This window comes from Mustela lutreola, chromosome 13 (assembly GCF_030435805.1).
Source record: "Mustela lutreola isolate mMusLut2 chromosome 13, mMusLut2.pri, whole genome shotgun sequence".
In the NCBI taxonomy this organism is placed as follows: domain Eukaryota; kingdom Metazoa; phylum Chordata; class Mammalia; order Carnivora; family Mustelidae; genus Mustela; species Mustela lutreola.
The window spans coordinates 68,763,460-68,784,935 of NC_081302.1; the positions used below are offsets into that span (position 1 = coordinate 68,763,460).

General features: G+C 38.6%; 1 protein-coding gene across 1 annotated transcript in view; it reads left to right on the forward strand.

Moving 5' to 3' along the window:
* The window catches only part of SOHLH2 (spermatogenesis and oogenesis specific basic helix-loop-helix 2), a 49,868-nt gene that overhangs the window by 10,281 nt on the left and 18,111 nt on the right, over positions 1-21,476 (forward strand). The window contains exons 3-6 of the mRNA XM_059144164.1: positions 9,055-9,116; positions 9,197-9,301; positions 10,857-10,956; positions 12,999-13,109. Coding sequence (XP_059000147.1) covers positions 9,055-9,116; positions 9,197-9,301; positions 10,857-10,956; positions 12,999-13,109 — 378 coding nt within the window. The remainder of the gene's footprint in view (positions 1-9,054; positions 9,117-9,196; positions 9,302-10,856; positions 10,957-12,998; positions 13,110-21,476) is intronic.

Genomic DNA, 21,476 nt, shown 5'->3' on the forward strand with positions numbered 1-21,476 from the left:
ACCCCCCATTTTGGTTGTTTTTAAACAAGTTTAGGTCAAAAGGAATTTCTTCCCTGTCTATGAGAAGATTTGAGAGAGCGAGTATAATCACAGATGATATCAGAATATTGAAGGACTTGTAATAATTACAGGACAGGCCTTTCTGTCAGAGACAATGTTGTTATCCCTGAATAACAAGGAGCAAGCCTGTTATGTTAGGGGCCAAGAAAAGTTGAAATGGGAAGAAGTCAAATCGACGAGCTCCTTGTTAAAAAAGAGAGACAGATGCAGCTCCAGAGGTTTCTTAGAACTGGTGATCCTCTGCATTTCTTTTGGCTTTCCTCTGGGAATATGCACTCTAGACAAATTAGGTAAACTACCTCAAAGAGGATTTCATTTCCAAGATATGTTGTGAACTGTCTTTCTTCTGAAGATACGCCTCTTTTGTTACATACCTTTAAAAAACGACTCCTATGAATAGAGTTCCCTGGCTGGGACTTCATTATAATTTCGCATTTATTGTATTTCAACACTTTTACAACAGTGTTTTGAGGAAGGTAGAGCAGGGTTTTGTCATCCCTACCTGACAAAGGACAAAAGGTGAAGGGATTTGCCTAAGGCCACATGACTGACTTTTACAAAACTCAAACTAGAACTCTTTTCTCTTCATGTTCTTTGTAGAAGTCTGTAATTACTTGGTTTCTGTTCTGAAGCCCCTTATTTCACACCCGTGAGGTTCAGTGTTTGCCACACTTCGTACAAACATGCTTAGCATTTTGGAAGAGTACTGGACAAATTAGTGTGGCTAATCTTTTTCTTCCTTTCAAGAGTAGGAGCCTAGCCAGGTCCCTCTGACTGTAGTAAAGGCTTTGTATTTGCTAGCATTGAAGTTACATTTTGAACAGGAATAAGATTATGGTTCTATTTAAGAACTAGTTTTATGTCTAGTTGCAAATATTAAAAGCTAGAAGGTTAGAGAACTCCCCGTCTGATACTCTCCTGTGTGGGTTCTCCCCACTGGTGGTTTCTTTGCTCTGAATAACACAGCTGATGACTTTTCTGCAGGGAAAAGAAGGTAGACGAAGGTACTAAATATACAGAAATGCATATGGTAGTTCTGTTTTGCTATAAAAACATTTGTTTCAAAAGAAAAAGAAGATCATTTGAAAACACCTGGATATGTTTCTCTTGTTTCTTGTTCTGCTAATACCTAGTGTATAGGATAGTACCCAATACCTAGCGGGGGTGTGAGGAAACGACGGTGTGGGTGTGTTGGGGAAATGCCATTCAGTGCAGACATTGCCTTCTAGCTTTTGCCTTCCTCCCTAGAAAAGGGATAGTTTTCTTTGTGGAATCTTTGCCTTTCGTGATGCTAGCTTCAGAGGTTTAGGATGTCCCTGGAATTCCCTTTCTTGCCCTCAGAACTGTTATGTGTTTATGACTTATGAATTATTTAAACTCTTGTGGGATTATACATGTTTGTATTTTTGTTTCTGTTTTTGAGCCTGTGGTTTCTCTTAGAGTAATGAGTCCTGTAAACTTACTGCCCCATTTGTAAGGCATTTAAATCTTCATCATTCCTAAAGCACTGTATCTTTTGAGTTGGCGCTGACATTTAATGTGCAAACCAGAATGAAATGTTTAGCTTTTCTTTTGCTGTATTTTAGATTTTTCCCTCTTACATCCTTGTTGCTTTGTAATGTCTCAAAATCTGGATGAGTTCTGCAAAATACACAACTGTTTATGTTCTCTCTCTAGGTATTTTATACATTTCACCAGTTAGTAAGAAGCTTAATGTAGACTAGAAATGTCCCCATTTATTTGCAGTATTACAGCCCATAATCACAAATCTATATATTTATAATACATATGGATTTCTACTGAGGATGAGAAGGAAGTATATAGCCTGTTAGCTATAACATTAGGCTTTTTTTTTTTAGAATAAAATGTAAGCAGCCTATTTAGGATTTTTAAATTTATGCTTATATAAGAACTATATTTTCAGTTTAAAACTAATCAATGATCACTTTTAATCATTCATAAAAATATTGGTAATTTACAGACTGACATTCTCAAGAATTATGGCACATCTTAGGGGCACCTGGTGACTCTGCCTTTCCTCAGGTCATGATTCCAGCATCCTGTATGGGGCTCCCTGCTCAGTGGGAAGCCTGCTTTTCCCTCTCCCTCTGCCCCTTCCCCTGCAATCTGTCTGACTCACTCTCTTCTCTCAAATAAGTAAATAACATCTTAAAAAAAAAGAATTATGGCACATCTCAATTATAGGTTAATGATCTTAATAGTACTCCCCCAATTTTATTTCATTTTATGAATACATTGTTATTGAGCCAGATGAACTTAAATATTACCCGCCGATAGAATGTTTTAAGAGTCTTAGGGTTCATATGCTTGGCTTCAGACTTCCAAATTGAACCCCACTCAAAAAGCAGACACTTGATAATTCAAACACATCCTGATACCTTATCTTCCAAAGCCAGGTATGGAAAATTAAAATGTGTTTTAAACTCATCGACAGTGTATGGATCCCATCTGAAATTGTGATTTTTCCATTCCATGAAATGTCTCTGCAGTCCTTAGAATTCTGTGCTTGTGAACTCTGAGTAGTTCAGCAGTAGCAAAGGAATGCAGAATGTGGTTCCATCTGTTCTGGCTACAAATCAAGTTTGGATCTGATTTTATTTTTCCCATGTAGTTTCAATTGTCTGATCAGTTAACTTATTACTTCACTAAGAAAACCTAATCTTGTGAGCCACAGGGATCTATCCAACAAGCTGTCCATTTGTGTCCCCAATTCCAAAACATCTTTGACTTGACAGTGCAATTCAGTAAATCTTACTAGTTAGTTGGCATGACCCAGTCCCTGAATGCTTGATGATAAAATAACAACAAAATATCAAAGTAGTTTTGCTAAAAACATAATCCTATGAATTGACAGTTGAGTGTAAATGTGGTGACCCTGACTTAGGTTCACGGCAAGAAGAGCATAATGGGAACAGAGCAAACCAACCATCACTATCAACAGAACAAACCCTCAGAGCTCAACTAGATTTTATCACAGGTGCCCTATTGGGAGCAAGGGAGCATAACGTTTTCACATGTAAAGCTCTCAATTTTCTCATTGAAAATGGTTGTTTTAATTAAGTCATTAGCAAAGAACATTATTTGTTACAAGTCCCAAATAGGCCTGCCAGGTTAGTTTGGCTCCAGTTGGCCCACAGATGGCATAATGGATAACTGTGCTCAAGAAGACTACCACCCAAAAGCGACACTGGCTTTTGTCCCCTGAAGTCCTTGTACTCCAGAAGTTTCCCCTGGCTTCACAGGGACTTATAAGACACCACTGGTCCTTTTATTAGATGGTAGATTTCCGAGGCCAGCGCTTTCTTGAGGTTCTTTAATTAGCTGTGTGTATGACTCAGCTCAATCAAGTCACTTTATACGACCTTTTTTATTTTTTTCAGCTACCAGGGGCCAGACCTGGGCGTAGGGGCAAGATTGGGGATTTGTACTGCTGTGGTTTGAGCTTATTTCTCCAGCTCCAGAGATACCAAAGACAGGTATAGGAAGGGACACTAGAATATCAACATCCAGTCTTGTCTGTAGAGTATGGTCTCAGGAACCGTATCGACATTTAAATGGTATGTTGTATGGAACATGAGGAGAAATGAACTGTCCCCCAATGAACTGCAAATTTTTAAAGCCCAAGAGATTTCAACTGAGAAGGTACTCCTAAGGCCACAAAACCTGCAATTTGATTTTGGTATATGGAAGAATTGCTGTTAATTGAGGTGGATGAAAGAGATTTTTGCTTTATTTCTGTGTTGCTTAGTTTTAAGGAACATTCATTCATTAAGAAGAGGATTTTTTTTCTTTTTGTGATCCTGGAAACCCTTAGCTTATCGATCTCTAGAGAATATGAATGAGCAGCTGAACACCGGACCAGAGTGCTGGATTCTGGGAATTCTCTTGGTTCGTGGAGCTCCTGTACAGCATCACAATTAGAGTTTCACTGGCAGGAGAAGTGTTGGGATTGGTAATTGATTCTGTACTAATGACAGAAATCCAGGAATTCCAACTCTGTCTGATGTAAAGCTTGAAACTTGAAAGTCATCGTGAGGGCATATAAATTCACTATCCAAGTCTAATCTACTTTTGTGCCAGTAATGTCAATTTGTAAAATTAAAAAAACCAGACACAGAATATTTCTAAAAGCAAAGAATCTGTTTTATTTAAAATTTCTCTAATTCCAGAGTATTTTAGCTTATAACTTCTCTTTGTGAATCAGCAAAATATTTTTTATTTCAGAAGTTGAGCTAGATGTTTCTTTCTGTGGTCCTATTTGTTCAGTTCATTTTTCCTTTCCACTCCGTTTCCCCATCTCGTTATCATGCCTACATCATATCCCACTTAAAATTATACATGAAATGCTTACATCGTGGCAGGTGACATTCTTATCTCCCTCCATGCCACCAGGCCCTCCCCCACCAGTAAGCTAATGTGCCTTTCTTACCTCCATGTCTGGTCCGCCAGTCAGTCCTAGGCTCCCTCCCGCATATGCCTGTTTTGATGGTCTTACTGCCTGAGCGTCTCATTTCCTCATAGAAATGTGCATTCTCTCTTTTTTCCTCTTTTAGCCCAAACTCCTCAGAATTCATACAGCAAAATCAAGCCTGAAGAAATCTCTGTTGTGTGCATGTCATATGTTAGCACTGTCCTGCTTGTTTGAAGTAATTAGTAAATACTCTGAATTATTTGATTTTTTTTTTTAAAGAAAGTTCTCTGGTATGTCTACTTTACCATCAGTTCTTGGCTGTGTACTTGGAATATGGTCTCCCAAATCTACCCTGTGCTGTCATCCTCCGTCCACCCCATCGTAGAATGGTCTTTCTAAAATGCAAATATAATCCTGTTAATAGCTTAATAGCTTCCCATTGTCCATTTTAAGAAAATACCAAATCTTTAATTGAGCCTAAAGTTCTACATACCTTCTCTGGTCTTATGTTATATGTCTCTCCCTTAGAGACTCAGTACCATCTTGGACTTGTTTGACTTTCTCTATATTCCAGGGCCTTTTCCCAGGGCCTGTTCTGTTTGTCCAGAAAGTAGTTTACTGCTTATCTGCTTCTGACCCCAGTAGTGTTACTACCTTGTGTAAAGCTAACTCCTAATCAGCCACAGAGGCATTTCTGCCTGGAAGCCTGAGGCTGCAGGGTGGGGTAGTTCCCAGTTATGTCTTTCCGCTGGCCTCTATGACTTTTCTTCACAACACCAGGTATATATTTGGCTACTTAATTAATTATCTATAGTGATTTGTTCAACATCCGACCCCCTCAAGAAACTGTTCACTCCATGAGAGCAGAGACCTTGTTTTCCTGTCCATGATATTCCCTAGAGCTTAGCTCAAGTCTGGCACTTAGTGGGTTCTCATAGTATATGACTCAGATATATAAATTATGTATACAGTTGACCCTTGAATAGCATGAGGGATCGGGGTACCAATTTCTTGCATCGTCAAAAATCCATGTATAACTTCTTTACAGAGGGTATTTTTTTATTGTGTTGAAATCCCATAACCGAAGTGTTACCATCTTGTCCATTTTTTAGTGTTCAGTAGTGTTAAGTGTATTAACATTGTTGTGAACTGTACCTCCGGAACTTTTTCATCTTGCAAATCAGAAACTCTATTCCTATTAAACAACTCTCCCTCTACCCCTCTTTGCATCTCCTGATAACCACCATTTTACTTTCTGTTTCTATGAATTTGACTACTTGAGATACTATAAGTAGAATCATATAGTACTTACTTTTTTGTGACTGGCCTATTTCACTTAACATAACGTCTTCAAGGTTTATCCATATTATAGCATTTAACATCTTTTCCTTCTTTTTAAAGACTGGATAATATATTCCACTGTATGCATATAACACTGTGATGGTTAATTGGGCCATGGGTACTCAGGCATTTGGCCAAACATTCCACTGGGTGTATCTATAAGGATGTTTCTGGAATATTTTCACATCATGTTCACAGCAGCACTATTCTCAATAGCCAAGAGGGAGAAGGAACCCAAATGTTGACAGACAGATGAATGGATAAACAGTGTGGCTATATTAATCAGATTGGATTCTCAAGAAACAGAACCAATAGGATGGTGAGCTCTCTATCGATCTATCATCTATCTGTCCATGTACCTAGAGATAAAGGAGGAGAGAATTTGATTTATTTTAAGGAAGTGGCTTATGACATTATGGAAGCCAAGAAGTCCCAAGATCTGTAATTGGCAAACCAGAGATCCAGGAGAGCTGATGTGTAGTCATTCAGAATGCAAAGGTCTGAGAACCAGGAAAGCTGATGGTATTAAATTTCATTTGAAATGCTGGCAGGCTCACCACCCAAGAATAGCTGATACTTCAGTTTGAGTCTGAAGGCTAGAAAAGGCCAATGTCTCAGCTCTGGAGTCTGAAGGCTAGAAAAGGCCAATGTCTCAGCTCTGGAGTCAGGCTGGAGGAGTTGCCTTCTTACCCAGACTTTTTGTTTTATTTAGGTCTTCAATTAATTATGTGAAACCCACCCACTCTAGGAATATCACTCTGCTTTATTCAGTCTATCTCCATTCAAATGTGGTTCTCATCCATGTGTAACTTTTGACTACCTCCAAAAACTGAATTACTAATTACTTGCTATTGAATTGAAGTCCTGCTGATAATTTGGAACAATCAATTAATATCTATTTTGGATTTTATATGTATTATATGCTGTATTCTCAGAATAAAGTAAAGCTAAAGAAAAGAAAATGTTATTAAGAAAATCATAAGGAGTGACGCCTGGGTGGCTCAGTGGATTAAAGCCTCTGCCTTCAGCTCAGGTCATGATCCCGGGGTCCTGGGATCAAGCCCCACATCAGGCTCTCTGCTCAGCAGGGAGCCTGCTTCCCCCTCTCTCTCTGCCTGCCTCTCTGCCTACTTGTGATCTCTCTCTGTCAAATAAATAAATAAAATCTTAAAAAAAAATCATAAGGAAAAGAAAATATACCCACTACTCTCCTATATTATATTTATTAAAAAATCTACATGTAAGTGGATCCACATAATTTAAATCCTTGTTGTTCAAGGGTTAACTGTAATGTGACTTGGAGCATAGAATTGTGTGTCTTTACTTTCAATGCATATATAAGATAACCTAACAATATTGTTTAGTGAGGGTTCTTCTAGGTCCTGTCTTAAGGAATAAATAATAACCATGCCTAACCACATACTGATATAATAAATGATGCTTTAAGCATTAGAGAATAGTTATTTTTTCTTAAGCAGTTGAGCAGTTCTCTTTAAAGCCTTGTTCACAGTAATATTCTCCTTAGAAAATAATTTCCTTCTAGCTAATGCCAATGCTCAATATCCATTAAATTATTAGAATTTCCAACTAACTGATCTCCTCAGTGTAGTTTATTGTAATGCCACATTTCTTTGTTTTGTTTATTTTTTGCTTCAATCATGAAAAAGTAGAGAGAACAGTATAACGAACTTGCCTATACCCATAATGCAGCTTTAATACATGACCAATCTGGTTTCATCTCTGCCCCCTCCTACCTTCCCACCCCTGTTCACTGGTGAATTATTTTATTTTATTTTATTTTTTTTTTAAGATTTTATTTATTTATTTGACAGACAGAGATCACAAGTAGGCAGAGAGGCAGTCAGAGAGAGAGGAAGGGAAGCAGGCTCCCCACTGAGCAGAGAGCCCGATGCGGGGCTTGATCCCAGGACCCTGGGATCATGACCTGAGCCGAAGGCAGAGGCTTAACCCACTGAGCCACCCAGGTGCCCCACTGGTGAATTATTTTAAAGCAAATCTAAGTACTTTCATCCGTAAGTACTTTAATAAATACCTCAAAAAGATAAGGACTCTTCTAAAAAAAAGAAAAAACACAATAACAAATCACACCTGAAAATTAATAAGTTCTTCAAATTATCAAATACCAGTGTTCAAATTTTTCTGCTTATAATTTAATTTTAATTTTTTTATTTATTCATTTTTTAAAGCTTTTATCTATTTAAGTAATCTTTATATCCAATGTAGGGTTTGAAACGAGACTCCAAGATTAAGAGTCACATGTTCCAATGAGCCAGATACTGCCCTATCTTTTGATTTTTTTAAACTGTTAGTTTAGGGTGCCTGGGTGGCTCAGTGGGTTAAGCCGATGCCTTCGGCTCAGGTCATGATCTCAGGGTCCTGGGATCGAGTCCCGAGTCGGGCTCTCTGCTCAGCGGGGAGCCTGCTTCCTTCCCTTCCCCTCTCTCTGCCTGCCTCTCTGCCTACTTGTGATCTCTCTCTGTCAAATAAATAAATAAAATCTTAAAAAAAAAAATAAACTGTTAGTTTATACAAATCAAGATTAAATTTTCCCTTTCCTCTGTTTTAATTTCTTTGTTTCTTACTCTTTATATTTTTAAAAGGGGTCATTTGTCTTACAGAATTTCTCACGCTCTGGATTTTGCTGATTTCATCCCCACAGCATTCTTTAAAATATTTCTCTTTTCCTTAAATTTCTTGTAAAATGGTGGTTAGGTCAAGAATCTGGATATGATTTAGGCTCTTTTTTTTTTTTTAAAGCAAGAATAGAAACGGTCCAGCCCTTCAAACATCTCTGATTGGAGATGCTGCTTTTACTAAATTTCCATATTAATGCCACCATTTTAAGTTCTACAGAAATAAAGGAAATCACTCTAGTTTAGTTCTTAGTAAGGTAAAATACTGAATCCCAATTTTTTTTTAAAAAGATTTTATTTATTTATTTGATAGACAGAAATCACAAGTAGGCAGAGAGGCAGGGGGTGGGGAGGGCCGGCCGGGGGGCAGGCTCCCTGCCGAGCAGAGAGCCCCCTGCTGGGGGAGAGGGGGATATGCTGGGGGGGGGGATATGCTCGATCCCAGTACCCTGGGATCGTGACCTGAGCCAAAGGCAGAAGCTTTAACCCATTGAGCCACCCAGACGCCCCCTGAATCCCAATTTTTTAAGTGATGATTTTGGTTCATGTTGACATTTTTTCCCTCAGATTTGGCAAGAAGAAAAATACACGTTTGCTGTTTGTTTTTATCACCCCTGAAAATTTTAAAGGTATGTGCCTGCTGGACATAATATTTGTTTTTTCTTCAAATAGAAATCATAAGGTCAATATTTAAAACAAAAACTCTTAGGTTGTGTTTCAGGGCATGGAGCTGACATTACTCTAAATGAACCAATGACCATCGAGAAAATGAGTATTGTGGTAAAGTACTGGAAAACCTATTTCTCAAATACTGGTGAGTGAAAACTGAATATCCAAAGGTTTGAAAAGTCCTAATTAGATCTACAAAAGCTACACTTAAACATTTTCAAGTTGGCTTTCCACTTATGCTTTTTATTTGCTAAGGATTAACTATTTACTGCTAAGGATATACTATTTACTGTAAAGCACATGCAATCCTTATTAATCATAGTCTAAAGGGAAGATGTGTAAATAAAATAAAAGGAAACATACGTTTTCTACCTGTGAAGAAAAAATTTACATCTTCCAAAGTTGAAAATGTGTTGCCCAAGGGCAAACACAGTGCTGTGGCAGGCACAGGGGTTTTCTTTTTAGTGCCCTAGTTGCTACCATCATTTATTACTCTTTAAAGTGGAATTAATCATATCATTGTGTGAGTATCTAAAAGCCAAGGCCACCAACCTTGAATTGTATCACATTTTCTGCTTTGCAAAACACTCTCTCATAGATTAGTTTATTTCTTTTAAGTTAATAGGGCGGTTATCCTTTCTGTTTTAGAATTTTAAATACAGATAATTAGCGTCAATGCTTCAATTAGACCTCTCATTTCTAAACTCTTCACCTACATTGTATTATGTGTATCACCAGCATCTAAACACTTAAGCTGATTAAATTTACTTTAATTTGGCTTCTAAAAGGATAGACTCCAATTTCTGAAATTAAATTCTACTGGAGTCATTGTTGTTCAATGACTATGGTTTTCCTAGGCCTGGGACACTAGGTAGGAATTTTTTTTAAATTAAGATGATGTATTTCCTAAAATGGGCCTGAAAAACCCTTTCAGGATTATCCTGTATAAACTCCTGCTCCAGATGGTATGGGACTCAGTATATCCTTCCTTCCTCCTTCCTTCCTTCCTCCCTCTCTCTCTCCCTCCCTCCCTTCCTTTCTTTCTTTCTAACATTCAGGGAAGATTAGTGAGCCTGTTCTGTAACATTCCAGTGGCTCCCAGTCTCGGCAGCCTCAGAGTTCTTCCTGAAAATGGCTAACTGGTGACCCAAATCCTCTTTGCAACCTCTTATTCAGCTCTCAGTGGAAATAGAGCAGCTGCTCCTCACCACCTGTCCAGCACCCTCCCTATTGGTCATAACCACGTCTGCTTCTGGTCATCTCATCTTTGCTCTGAGGATGAGCAGCTGCAAAGAAAGAAAGAAAAAGAGAAAACATCAGATGTCATATTTTGACAATACAGCTGCTTACTGTAGACTTAAACATCTTTCTGTGATGTTTACCTATAAATAAGAACTTAATAAATAAATTCAGTTGAGTGTGTTTTAAGCACATCTATCACTAAGTTATTAGAATCTGGTTGAAAGAGGATGTCCTGGAGTGAATGGAATGTATATTTTTGTTTTGTGTTCTAACCAGGGTGGTTTCATACTTTATAGACTAAAATCCAAATTGCTTTCTATTTTTAAAAAATATTGCTTTTTAAAATCTGTTGAATAAAAAGTGGCAACTGTTTTTTGATGAGGGCTTGTATGTATGATCAACATTGTCCCCACCAGTGATTTTTAGAATTAAAATTGTCCCCTCTTTAAAACTTTCAGCTAAGACTGAATATTCTGTAAGGCCTGAAGAACCAGGATTGCCCCTGCAGAAGTCCTGCAGTGAACAATTGGGATATTTTTCTACTGATCTATTTGCTTGGTTAGTTTTTTTCACTTTTTCATAATAACAATGTTTCCTGTATAACTTCTGGAGAACTTACTGATTGTGGAATACTAGTTCGTGTGCTAGGGGTGATGCAAAAGGAAGAAGAGGTTGTGTGATAGAAGGGGGATGGGCCGTTTTCTGTATTTCAGAGTCCTGAGCTGGGACTGCATGTATATATGGCAGGGGGATTCACTTCAATATAAGGAAGTGCTTCGTAGCAATCCTGGTTGGCCACAGCCAACCAAAGTGAACTGCAAGGTAGTAAGTTCCCCAACACTGGATGTGTTAGAGTCTGGTTATTGTTCATTAAAGTTAAATAATAGCAGTGATATTCAAATGTTTTAGAAACAGTACAATCATCTTCAAACAAAAACTTTACATATAACCTCAGTATTTAATCAGACAAGAGCAGCCTCAGATATTACCATCTAACACTAATCTCCCTGATGTCTTTTTTTGAACTCCTGAATCTATCTCCCCGATTATTGAAAACAATACTTTAAAAGGTCTATCTCTGTCCCCACTTCACCCACCCCAAGATATTAGAACTGGTATTCAAATCTGCATTGGACAAGCAGTTGAACTAGGGTGAGACCTTTCCAGTGCTAGAATTATCTGCTTATAAAAAATTGAATTTTTATGAATTTCTTTCATTCACTTTAAGCTGATTTCCAAGGAGATTTTAAATAGCACAGAGGGTTACAAGGAATTAACATAGCTGCTGAGGACATGGGTGGTGATGGTGAGAATTTTGAGTCAGTCACTTCTGGAATTTGTAGAATGTGACCATCAACTATTTGTAGAAATGTGACCATCTATTATTTTGAACAAGGAAAAGACTTGGCAACTAATAAGTGAGGGTAAACTGAGATGTGCTCACTTAAATGATGCAGAGATAGCAACAGGTTTCTTGATTTTAACCTGAAAGAAATTTATTATATTATACCTTTTTTGGGATATGAGGTTGGGAAGGGTTTTGAAAGGCTTTGGGATTTTTTTGAATTACTTATAACTTCTTTTTGAAGCCCCCTTGTCTTAAATCTTTGTTTTTCCTCAGAATTCTACCACTACAAATGAAAGTAAATTTTCAAATCAAGCTATGTCCCTTGGGATAGAAGAAATAGTATTAGTTTATAAGTTTCTTACGTAAATATATTTATTTTTTTCCTTAAGATTTTATTTATTTATTTGGCAGACAGAGATCACAGGCTGGTAGAGAGGCAGACAGAGAGAGAGGAAGGGAAGCAGGCTCCCCACTGAGCAGAGAACCTGATGCAGGGCTCGATCACAGGATCCTGGGATCATGACCTGAGCCGAAGGCAGAGGCTTTAACCCACTGAGCCACCCAGGCGCTCTTATATTTAAAGATTTTATTTATTTATAAACTAGTAAATCTGACAACTAAACATATGCAACTCCATTCCTTTAACAGTGATAGAGAGAACACAAGCAGGGGGAGTGGAAGAAGGAGAAGCAGGAAGCCTGCTAAGCAGGAAGCCTTATGCGGGGCTTGATCCCAGGACTCTGGGATCATGACTCCTGGGATCATAATTCTTAAAAAAGAATTAACCAAAATGCTTGGAGGAGTTTTAGACAAATGGTAGAACCAGAGGATTTCTAAATGGAAGGAACTTGACCTCTGCTAATCAAGTTGGAATGGTGTACTGTGGCCCTTTAATCCTTTGTGTTGTTTTCCTATAATATACCTTTCAATACAGTCATATAATTTTTGGTAGTCATAATCAATGAGGTCAGAATATTTTAATCCTGCGTGTCTGTTATTCTTTATCTGTATATTTTAGAACTTTGATTAGTCATTGGACTTCTGGTGATCTTGATCATAAATTCTTTAGAGTCCCTGAAATAAAATATTCTGCACCAAATATGTAAGGCAAAGTGCTTTGGTATTTTCCGCACCTTTGCACGAAGCAAGGGACTTAGAGAAGCACCTTTGATTAGCGTATTGGTGCTTATTGTTTAATATTTCCTGACAATTTTCCTCTCAAATCTACGACATGATTTTCTCTTGTTTCTAGCTCTGGATCCCTAAGAAATGACTTTGGGCTTGAATTAAAGGCTCCGTTGCCAGATTTTGAAAAAAACAAAAAGATTTCTCTTCTTCATTCAAGCAAGGAAAAGCTAAGAAGGTGAATTATGGTATAGTCTGTTTTTAGTATTATTCCTTTCAAGGAAGAAATTACCTTCATGAATCACATAATTATTTGTAGTACTGTTAAAAGTTTCTGTGAAACTAGTAAATCTGACAACTAAACATATGCAACTCCATTCCTTTTCATTCAACAAATATCTGTGAGTATCTGATATGTGCTAAAATATGATTATAGCACCAGATAAAAAAAATTAATCCTTGCCCTGCAAGGTCTTAGTCTGGTGCTCAAACAGATTTCTGGATAGGCTATTACATAGAAAGTTATATTTTCATAAGTTTCATGATAGAGAAGAGCACATAGTAAGCACACTGGGAAAGTTACTTAAGACAACCTCTTTCAAGGGAGCAGGAAGGCTTTCTTGAGGAAATGATGCTAAATTGAGCTTTATATGAAAAGTGACAATTTGGTTTAAAAGTCGGGAGGATGTTTCATGAGGCAGGAATAGCAGGTGCAGAGACTGGCAGTATCAGAGAGTTCAGTGGATTTATGAACCTGCCAGTGTGTCCATGTACTGGGCTCTGATGGCACAAGTGGAAAGAGGCAAGAGACAAGAAGTAGGTAAGGGTCATGCACATCATGTTAAAGAATTCAAATTTGAATCTGAAACTGTTGGAGTGGCACTGAAGGATTTTTACCAAGGAGGGACGTGATAAGATTTGTACCTGGGGAAAAACAAAGAAAACAAAAAGGATTTACACCTGGAGTGAACACGAGCAGGATGTTAGAGAGTGAGTTGAATCTGGAAGTCTGCAGAATCTGTCAAAAGAAGTGATGAATCCTAACTTCGGTTTTAGAAATGGGAGTAGGAAGAACAAAAGAATTCCAGATATACTAAGTGGGTAGATTCAGTGGAAGCATGGATGTGGGAGGAGTCAAGTGTAAATAGGTGTTGGGTCGACCAACTGCCTGGGAAGTCTAGTAGAATGGCAGGCTGGCAGTGGGAGGTGATTTTTGCTCTTGTTGGGTGTGAACACCTCCTTTTTTTTTTTTTTACACAAAGCTGTCTAGTCAGGAGTTGGCCCTTAGGTTCTCGAGAAAGATCTAGGCTAGAAATACAGACTTAGAGCTCTCAGAGATAGCATTTACTTAAAGCAGTGGATGTAGGGATGGATATGATAACTTTGCAAAGCTTGTAGAGAAGAGATAAGTGGGGGGGGGGGGACCTTGGGAAAAATCTAAGGTATGGGAAGCAGAAAAGAAATCGGGGTAAAGAAAGATCAAGAAACCAAGAGGGACTGGAATTGAGACCAGGGAGAAGAGTTTCCTAAGGGAATGAGTGTTCAAGAGTATTGATGAAGTTCTAGAACCTAGGTGAGGTTCGGTGGGCTGAGGTCTGGAGCCGATGACCAAGAAAGAATTCTTGAGACATCTTTGGTGCAAAATGGTGGTTTATTAAAGCACGGGGACAGGACCCGTGGGCAGGAAGAGCTGCTGCCCCCGGGTTGTGAGGGATGGCAGGTTATATACCTTGCGGTTGGGGGAAGGTGAGGTGAAGGGATGGGAGGTTTCAACAGAGTTTTCACATGTTAGGGAGGGCCTACAAGGTGCAGGGGGGAGGCCTTGCCCTTATGGCTTGATCAATGTCGTCTTTAGGTCAGGCATTAACATCAAGATAGTTGGGAGATTCTTGGTGGGGTGTTATGATCCTGCTGTCATTTACATTCCCTTCTACCTCAGCCTCCTCCAGTTTATGGTGGGGAGGGAGACATTAGGGCTTCAGGAACTGAGAGTTATTTGCCTCTGGAAATTTGTTCTATTGATAAGGTAACCTCCCTGTTTAGGTCTCTAGGACATCTGTAGAGCAAGGGGAGATTCCTGTTCTGCAGGATTGTGATCCCTGCAAGTTAACTATTTATAGTTTTATGGCAGTCAGGGGTGTCTGAGGAATGCCACACATATTACGGACGGGAGCTGGTGAAGAGGGGGTGCAAGGTGCCAGCTTTTGCTTTGTCCTCAGTCAGCCTCCTGCTCCCTCATCAGTATCACATGGCAGAAAACAAGTAAGGGGAGAACTAGTAATTAACTATTCGTATTTGGCAAAACGTAAACATCATTGGTCTTGGTAAAAATAATTTCATTGGCATGGTTAATGAAGAAACACCATTGTGGAATGATGGAAAATGAAAGGTGGGAGCATAAGTGAAAGGAAAGAGAAAATGAGGGTGTATGATATGTAAAATGATAAATGATAGTAAAATGATAAATTTTGATAAGATTGGGCCAGACTTGAATACATTTATATTTATATTCTAAAAGAAAATAGCTGGAAGAGAGATAGAGGTCTTAAAGATACTCACGTTCTGATTATCAGTGTTATTAAAAAAAAAAAAGGTGGATCTGTGGTATAAAAAATGAAACCAAAATTTGTTGGCTTGATACATGGTTTTATGAATTAACAATTTGAGTAGGGCTCAGTGAGCAATTCCTTTGCCTCTATGATGTCAACTGGGGTCACTGGTGGTACTCAGCTAGTGGATGGTCTAATCAAGACAGTCCAAGACATTATGCCTGGAAGGCTTTGCAGGGACGGTTGGAAGGCTACGCCCACTGGGACTAGCAGTTGAAGCTTCTTCAGCATGGTAGTCTCAGGGTCGTCAGGCTTCTTACATGGCAGCCCAGGGCTCCACCGTTCCAAGAGACAGACCGAGGAAGCTGCCACTGTCTTAAGGCCTGGGACCAGAAACAGGCTTGGTTCTATTTCTTCCATATGGTGTTCGTCACAGCGGTCACAGAATTATCCCGATCTAAAGGAAGGGTACATAGAACCTTATCTCTCAGTGGGAGGAATGTAAAATAATATTAATCCCCAGAGCTGAAAAGGGGGGTTGGTGATGGACTTGGTATCCCTGAGTAGATAGAAGTTTATGGATTCTAGAACCAGGTGGAACATCTCTTTAAGGAGCTAAAGCTAAATGTGAATAAAGATGAATCTTTTAATGGGGGCCAGAAAGGAAAAGGACATTGAGTAATTTCTGCCAAATGGCCTCCATTTCCTGCTGAAGATCAATGGAAAGGTGGGTTTGGGGCCTGGTGAGGTAAGCTGGTGGATGGGCTAGTTTGGTGTAAAAGACCCTCACTCACATGTTTGCTGCTTTGACTGAATCAAGGCTTAGGTAGGGTCTGCTGGCTACTGCTACCGCACAGATTTCACTGATCTGCGCTAAGAAAAATATAGTGCAGTGTTTTTAAAGCTGTATATTATGGAACTTACATTCTAAGATTTTGATTTCCATATTTTATTTGGTGATATTAAATTTGTGATATTTCTAAATGATTGCAATGGAAGGATATTGGGAGATGCTACCTCTTTTATTTTTCATGTTGAGATCTAACAGTGAAAATCCTTTACTGGTCCGCCAAACTTCTATGTTGTTTGTATTTTCTTAATTTTAATGGTTGATGAAAAAACTAAATGGTTGATGAATCACTCATCTACCAGACTAAAAAGATGCTTTGGAAAGTGTATACCCCTGTGGCATTATTTAAAGAACTAGAAATCTTTGTCCCCCACCCCCACCCCCCAAAAAGCTGTAACCGGAGTGCCCCATCTTCCCCTTTAGAGATTTGCTTGAAAGATACCAGAAAGTAAAGAATCCATCCCTAATTATTTTTTGCCTTTTCCTCCTCTTAACCCTTATGATGATGCCTGTGAATCTTAAAATGGATGCTTCTAGTCTGTTTCCTTTCCTCCTTCTCCCAGTCAGCTGCTTTACACATGCTTTTCTCTTGTCTTACTCCCAGTGATGTTTTGCATCAAAAGGTAACAGGATGTTGACTAACGCTGTGGAGATAATGGTCCCAGCTGGTAGTTTTGAACATTTGCATTTGGGAAGTTCTTCTTAAAACAAGTATAACAATTCTGTTTTCTTTATCAGAACAGACTAATAAAAATTGGCTACCTCATTCTAATATTCTTGGTGAAATCCCTTTTGTTATATGTCTTTTAAATACATTAAATATGTTTTCATCTTGTTAAGGTATACTTTTCAGAGTGATTCCAAGCCATGGTTTTGTCTGTGTGTCCATGAATCTGAAATGATGGTGGTTTAAAAATCTGGGGGGATGTCTAAAGACGTGAAAGTGAGCTTTGCTATGGTTTCTCACAAAGGAAGGCTTTTCCAGGACTGAGCAAGTTTGAGGAATTCAAGGAAAGTAGAACAGGGAGTTTCCGGAGGGCCCCAAATCCAATCTGGCCAAGATGCTTCCCTCTGTGAGTTTTCATTTGCTTGAGACACATTTGTGCAGAGGAGAGACCCAAGGACTCAGTTTGGACGAGATCTTTGGCCTCAGATCCTTTACAGCCCCTGAGAATCACTGAACTAGGGGAGAATGACTGAACTGGTTCTTTCCTGACTTATTTGGAATGGATCCTAACCAAGCTGACTGTGGGCTACTGTGATAGATGACAAAGACCAAACATGCCCTTTGACAGGTCCTTGTCTATTGCTGTTCCATACACGAAGGAAAAAGAAAAAAAGCAGGACCATATGGAGTCTCTGGAGCCTGTTACCCTGTTTCTTTGAACGAACATCTTCAAAGTTTCACTAACCATTTCCTCCTCACTCTTTTCTTCTGTTTTCTTTTAGTTAAAAAAAAGTTGTATAATTAACATAAAGGAGATGTGATGAAGTTAACCTACAATGAAATCTTCAGTGTATGGTTTTTTTAAATCTCTTTGGTTAAGTGCTCATCTTTTGTCTATCTTTCTACTGGGTTTTTCTGCTGTTGTTTTTTTTTTCCTTATTGATTTTTAAAAATTCATTGTATATTCTGGATATATGAGCCTTTTGCCAAATATATACATTGCAAATATCATCTCTCAGACCATGTGTATGTATGTATGTATGTATGTATATGTGTGTGTGTGTGTGTGTGTATAAAAGACTTGAAAGAAAAGAAATTCTGCTCCCAAGAGGTCACTTTGAGTTGTGTCTCACTCAAAGGATGAAATTTTAATCTCTTTGATCCACTATCACTTAAGGATGCAGGTCTCCTATTTTCCCTGCCCTGTCCTAATCTCAAATTCCTAATCTTGATGTGAAAGCCAGAAAGATTTGAGAAGCAATGAACAAGGCTAGATGTTTGCTAATACACTAAATTTGAAAATTTAGAATAGAGTTATACTTAATTGATACTAGAAGATTAAATTAGTGTCTGTAAGAGGTAAGTTGCATGTGTTTAAGTGTATGGTTTGATGAGTTTTAAAGAGATGGTTTGTTACCCACTGTTCCCAAGAGGAGGGGGTATTATCATGCCATTCAGGGCTACGTAGGGAAGCACCAGGGTTGGTCACGAGGCAGATGAATGGGTATACTCCTCTAAACCACAACATTTCCATTATATTAGAATGTTTCTTTGTGTATTAAGCATGTCTTTTTATTCTGATTTTTTTAAAAGGATTTACCCAGTTATTTGACAGAACAAACAAGAGAGAAAGCACTCAAGCAGGGGGAGCAGCAGGCAGAAAGAGGGAGAAGCAGACTCCCTGCCAGTTGGAGAGCCCAATGAGGGACTCAATCCCAGGACCCTGGCATCATGACCCAAGCCAAAGGCAGATGCTTAACTTACTGAAACAGCCAGGTGGCCTTATTGGTGGTTTGACATCGGGGAACTTGTTGACTGTGGGGAGACTGCCCATCCCACAGGTAGCTACTTTCTAGAGATCATAAATGACTTGCCAGTGAGCATGCCTTGCTTATGTACAAACTGACCCATCCAGAGAACCCTCCATCCCAGAGGCTGATGCAGTGATTCAAACTAGCCAGTCCTAAGCCCGTTTACCTACCTTGCCTGTTCCTTCTCTCAGATACCACAATAAAGTCTCTTGCTCTTGTTTTCTTCTGACTCATTCTACCTCCTGACTGCCCCTGGTGCTTTCCTGTGTGGCCCTGTGTGGTGTGAAGTAGCCCCTTCCTCTTGGGAACTGTGAGTAACAAACTGTCATTTCAATGGCAACCATCTCAAGATCTGTTGGCCTCCCCGTACCTGAATAATAATAAAACCTGCATTTTAAATTGCCTCATGCTCTTTCCTGGTCTATCCTCTGCCATCCCCTGGAGGCAGCTACTGTTCTGATTTCTGTCACTATAGATTTGTTTTGCTTCTTCTAGAACTTTATGTAAGTGGAACCCTCAATATGTACAGTTAGGTCTGGCTTCTTTCGGCCCAGCAGATGTTTTAAGATTCATTAACGTTGTTGTGTACTTTAGTGGTTTGTTCCTTTTTACAGTGGAGGAACATTCCACTGTGTAAATACACCGCCCTTTGGTTATTCATTCCTAGGTTTTATCTACGAAGAATAAAGCTACTGTGGGGGAGTCTGGCTGGTTCAGTCAGTGCAGCATGTGACTCTTGATCTCAGGGTCCTGCGCTTATTAAAAAAGAAGAAGAAGAAGAAAACTACCATGAACATTCTTTTATATGTGTGTTTTGTGAACTTAGATTTCCATTTCTCTCAGAAATAGGGTTGTGTACCACAGGATTGGTGTATGTTTCTCTTTTTTTAGGAGACTTCCAATCAGAAAGCTAAAATAGTAGCACCATTTTGCACTCCCACCAGCAGTAGATGAGAGTACTTGTTGCTCCCTATCCTCATCAACATTTGGTATTGTTAGTCTTTTCCATTTCAGTCATTCTCGTGGTTGTGCAGTGTCATCTCACTGTGATTCTAAATTTGTATTTTCTGGATGATTAATGAGACTGACAGCTTTTTGTGCACTTTGGGCCATTTGTGTATCTTTTTTTATGAAGTCTGTGCAAATCTTTTGCCCCATAAAAAAACCTTTTGCTTACTTGTGTTTTTGTTATTGAGTTGTAGGCACTCTTTCATATTCTGAATTCAAATCCTTTGTCAAGGTTATGTCTTGAGATATTTTCTAGCCTGTGCATTACTGTTCATTTTTGTGAACAGTTACATCTTTTGATGAGCAGAAGCTTTTAAAAAACTTTGATGAAGTTCAATTTATCAATATTTAAAAATATGTACCATATTTTCTCTATTCTGTGTTAACAATCATTGCTAATGTTGCAATTACAAGTTGCAATGACATGTGCTTATGTTGTCTACAAGACATTTTAAAGTTTTAGTTTTTATGACTATTTATCTTAAATCAATTTTTATGCACGGGATGAAGTGTTGAGATTGTTTTCTTTCAGATGGAGATTTTCAGAATTTTATTGAAAAAACTTTCCATTCTTTGGTGAATTGCTTTAGTACTTTCATAAAAATCAACTATCATATAACTATCAGTGTATTTCTAGATTCCCTGTTCCACTGATCTGCTTATCTATCTTCTCCTCCAGTATTCCATGTAATAATTAATGTAGCTTTAGTATTCTCAAAATCAGATAAAGTCCTCCAACTATGTTCTTCATTTTCTTTTTTTTTTTTTTAATATTATATTTATTTATATGACAGAGATCACAAGTAGGCAGAGAGACAGGCAGAGAGACGGGGAAGCAGGCTTCCCTCTGAGCAGAGAGCCTAATGTAGGGCTGGATCCCATGACCCTGGGATCATGACCTGAGGAGAAGGCAGAGGCTTTAACCCACTGAGCCACCCAGGTGCCCCACAGTTTGTCATTTTCAAGTTGCTTTGGATATTAAAGGTCCTTTGAATTTTCATGTAAATTTTAAAATAAGCTTGTCAATTTCTTCCTTTAACAAATCCTGCTAAGATATTGATTAGGATTGTGTTGAATCAGTAGATCAGTTTGGGGAAAAATTGATGTTGAACAGTATTGATTCTGGCAGTCCATCTCTCCATTTTTAAAGGCCTTTATTTCTACAGTGTTTTGTAGTTTACTAAATTTATTTCTGAATGTTTGTCCAGTTTTAAAAATTTTGCTTAAGGATTTTTTTATTCATATATCCAAAATTTTCATAACTAACATCAGAATTAAATTTATTTTGTATGTTGACCTACTGTCCCATGACCTAGCTTTATCAATCACGTCTAGTCATTTTTTGTGGATTTATCACATACCCAATTATGTCATCTGTGAATAAAGATGTCTTTTTTTCCAATCTCTATGGGTTTTATTTCTATTTCTTGCCTTAGTACCCTGGCTAGGTTCACCTAGTTTTTTGTTTTTTGTTTTTTTTAGTTGTGATGAAAGTGGCATCCTTGGGGCATCTGGGTAGCTCAGTCATTAAGCAGCTGCTTTTGGCTCAGGTCATGATCCCAGGGTCCTGGGATCAAGCCCCGCTTCGGGCTCCCTGCTGGGCAGGAAGCCTGCTTCTTCCTCTTCCACTCCCCCTGCTTGTGTTCCTTCTCTCGCTGTGTCTCTCTGTGTCAAATAAATAAGTAAAATCTTTGAAAAAAAAAAAAAAGCATCCTTGCTT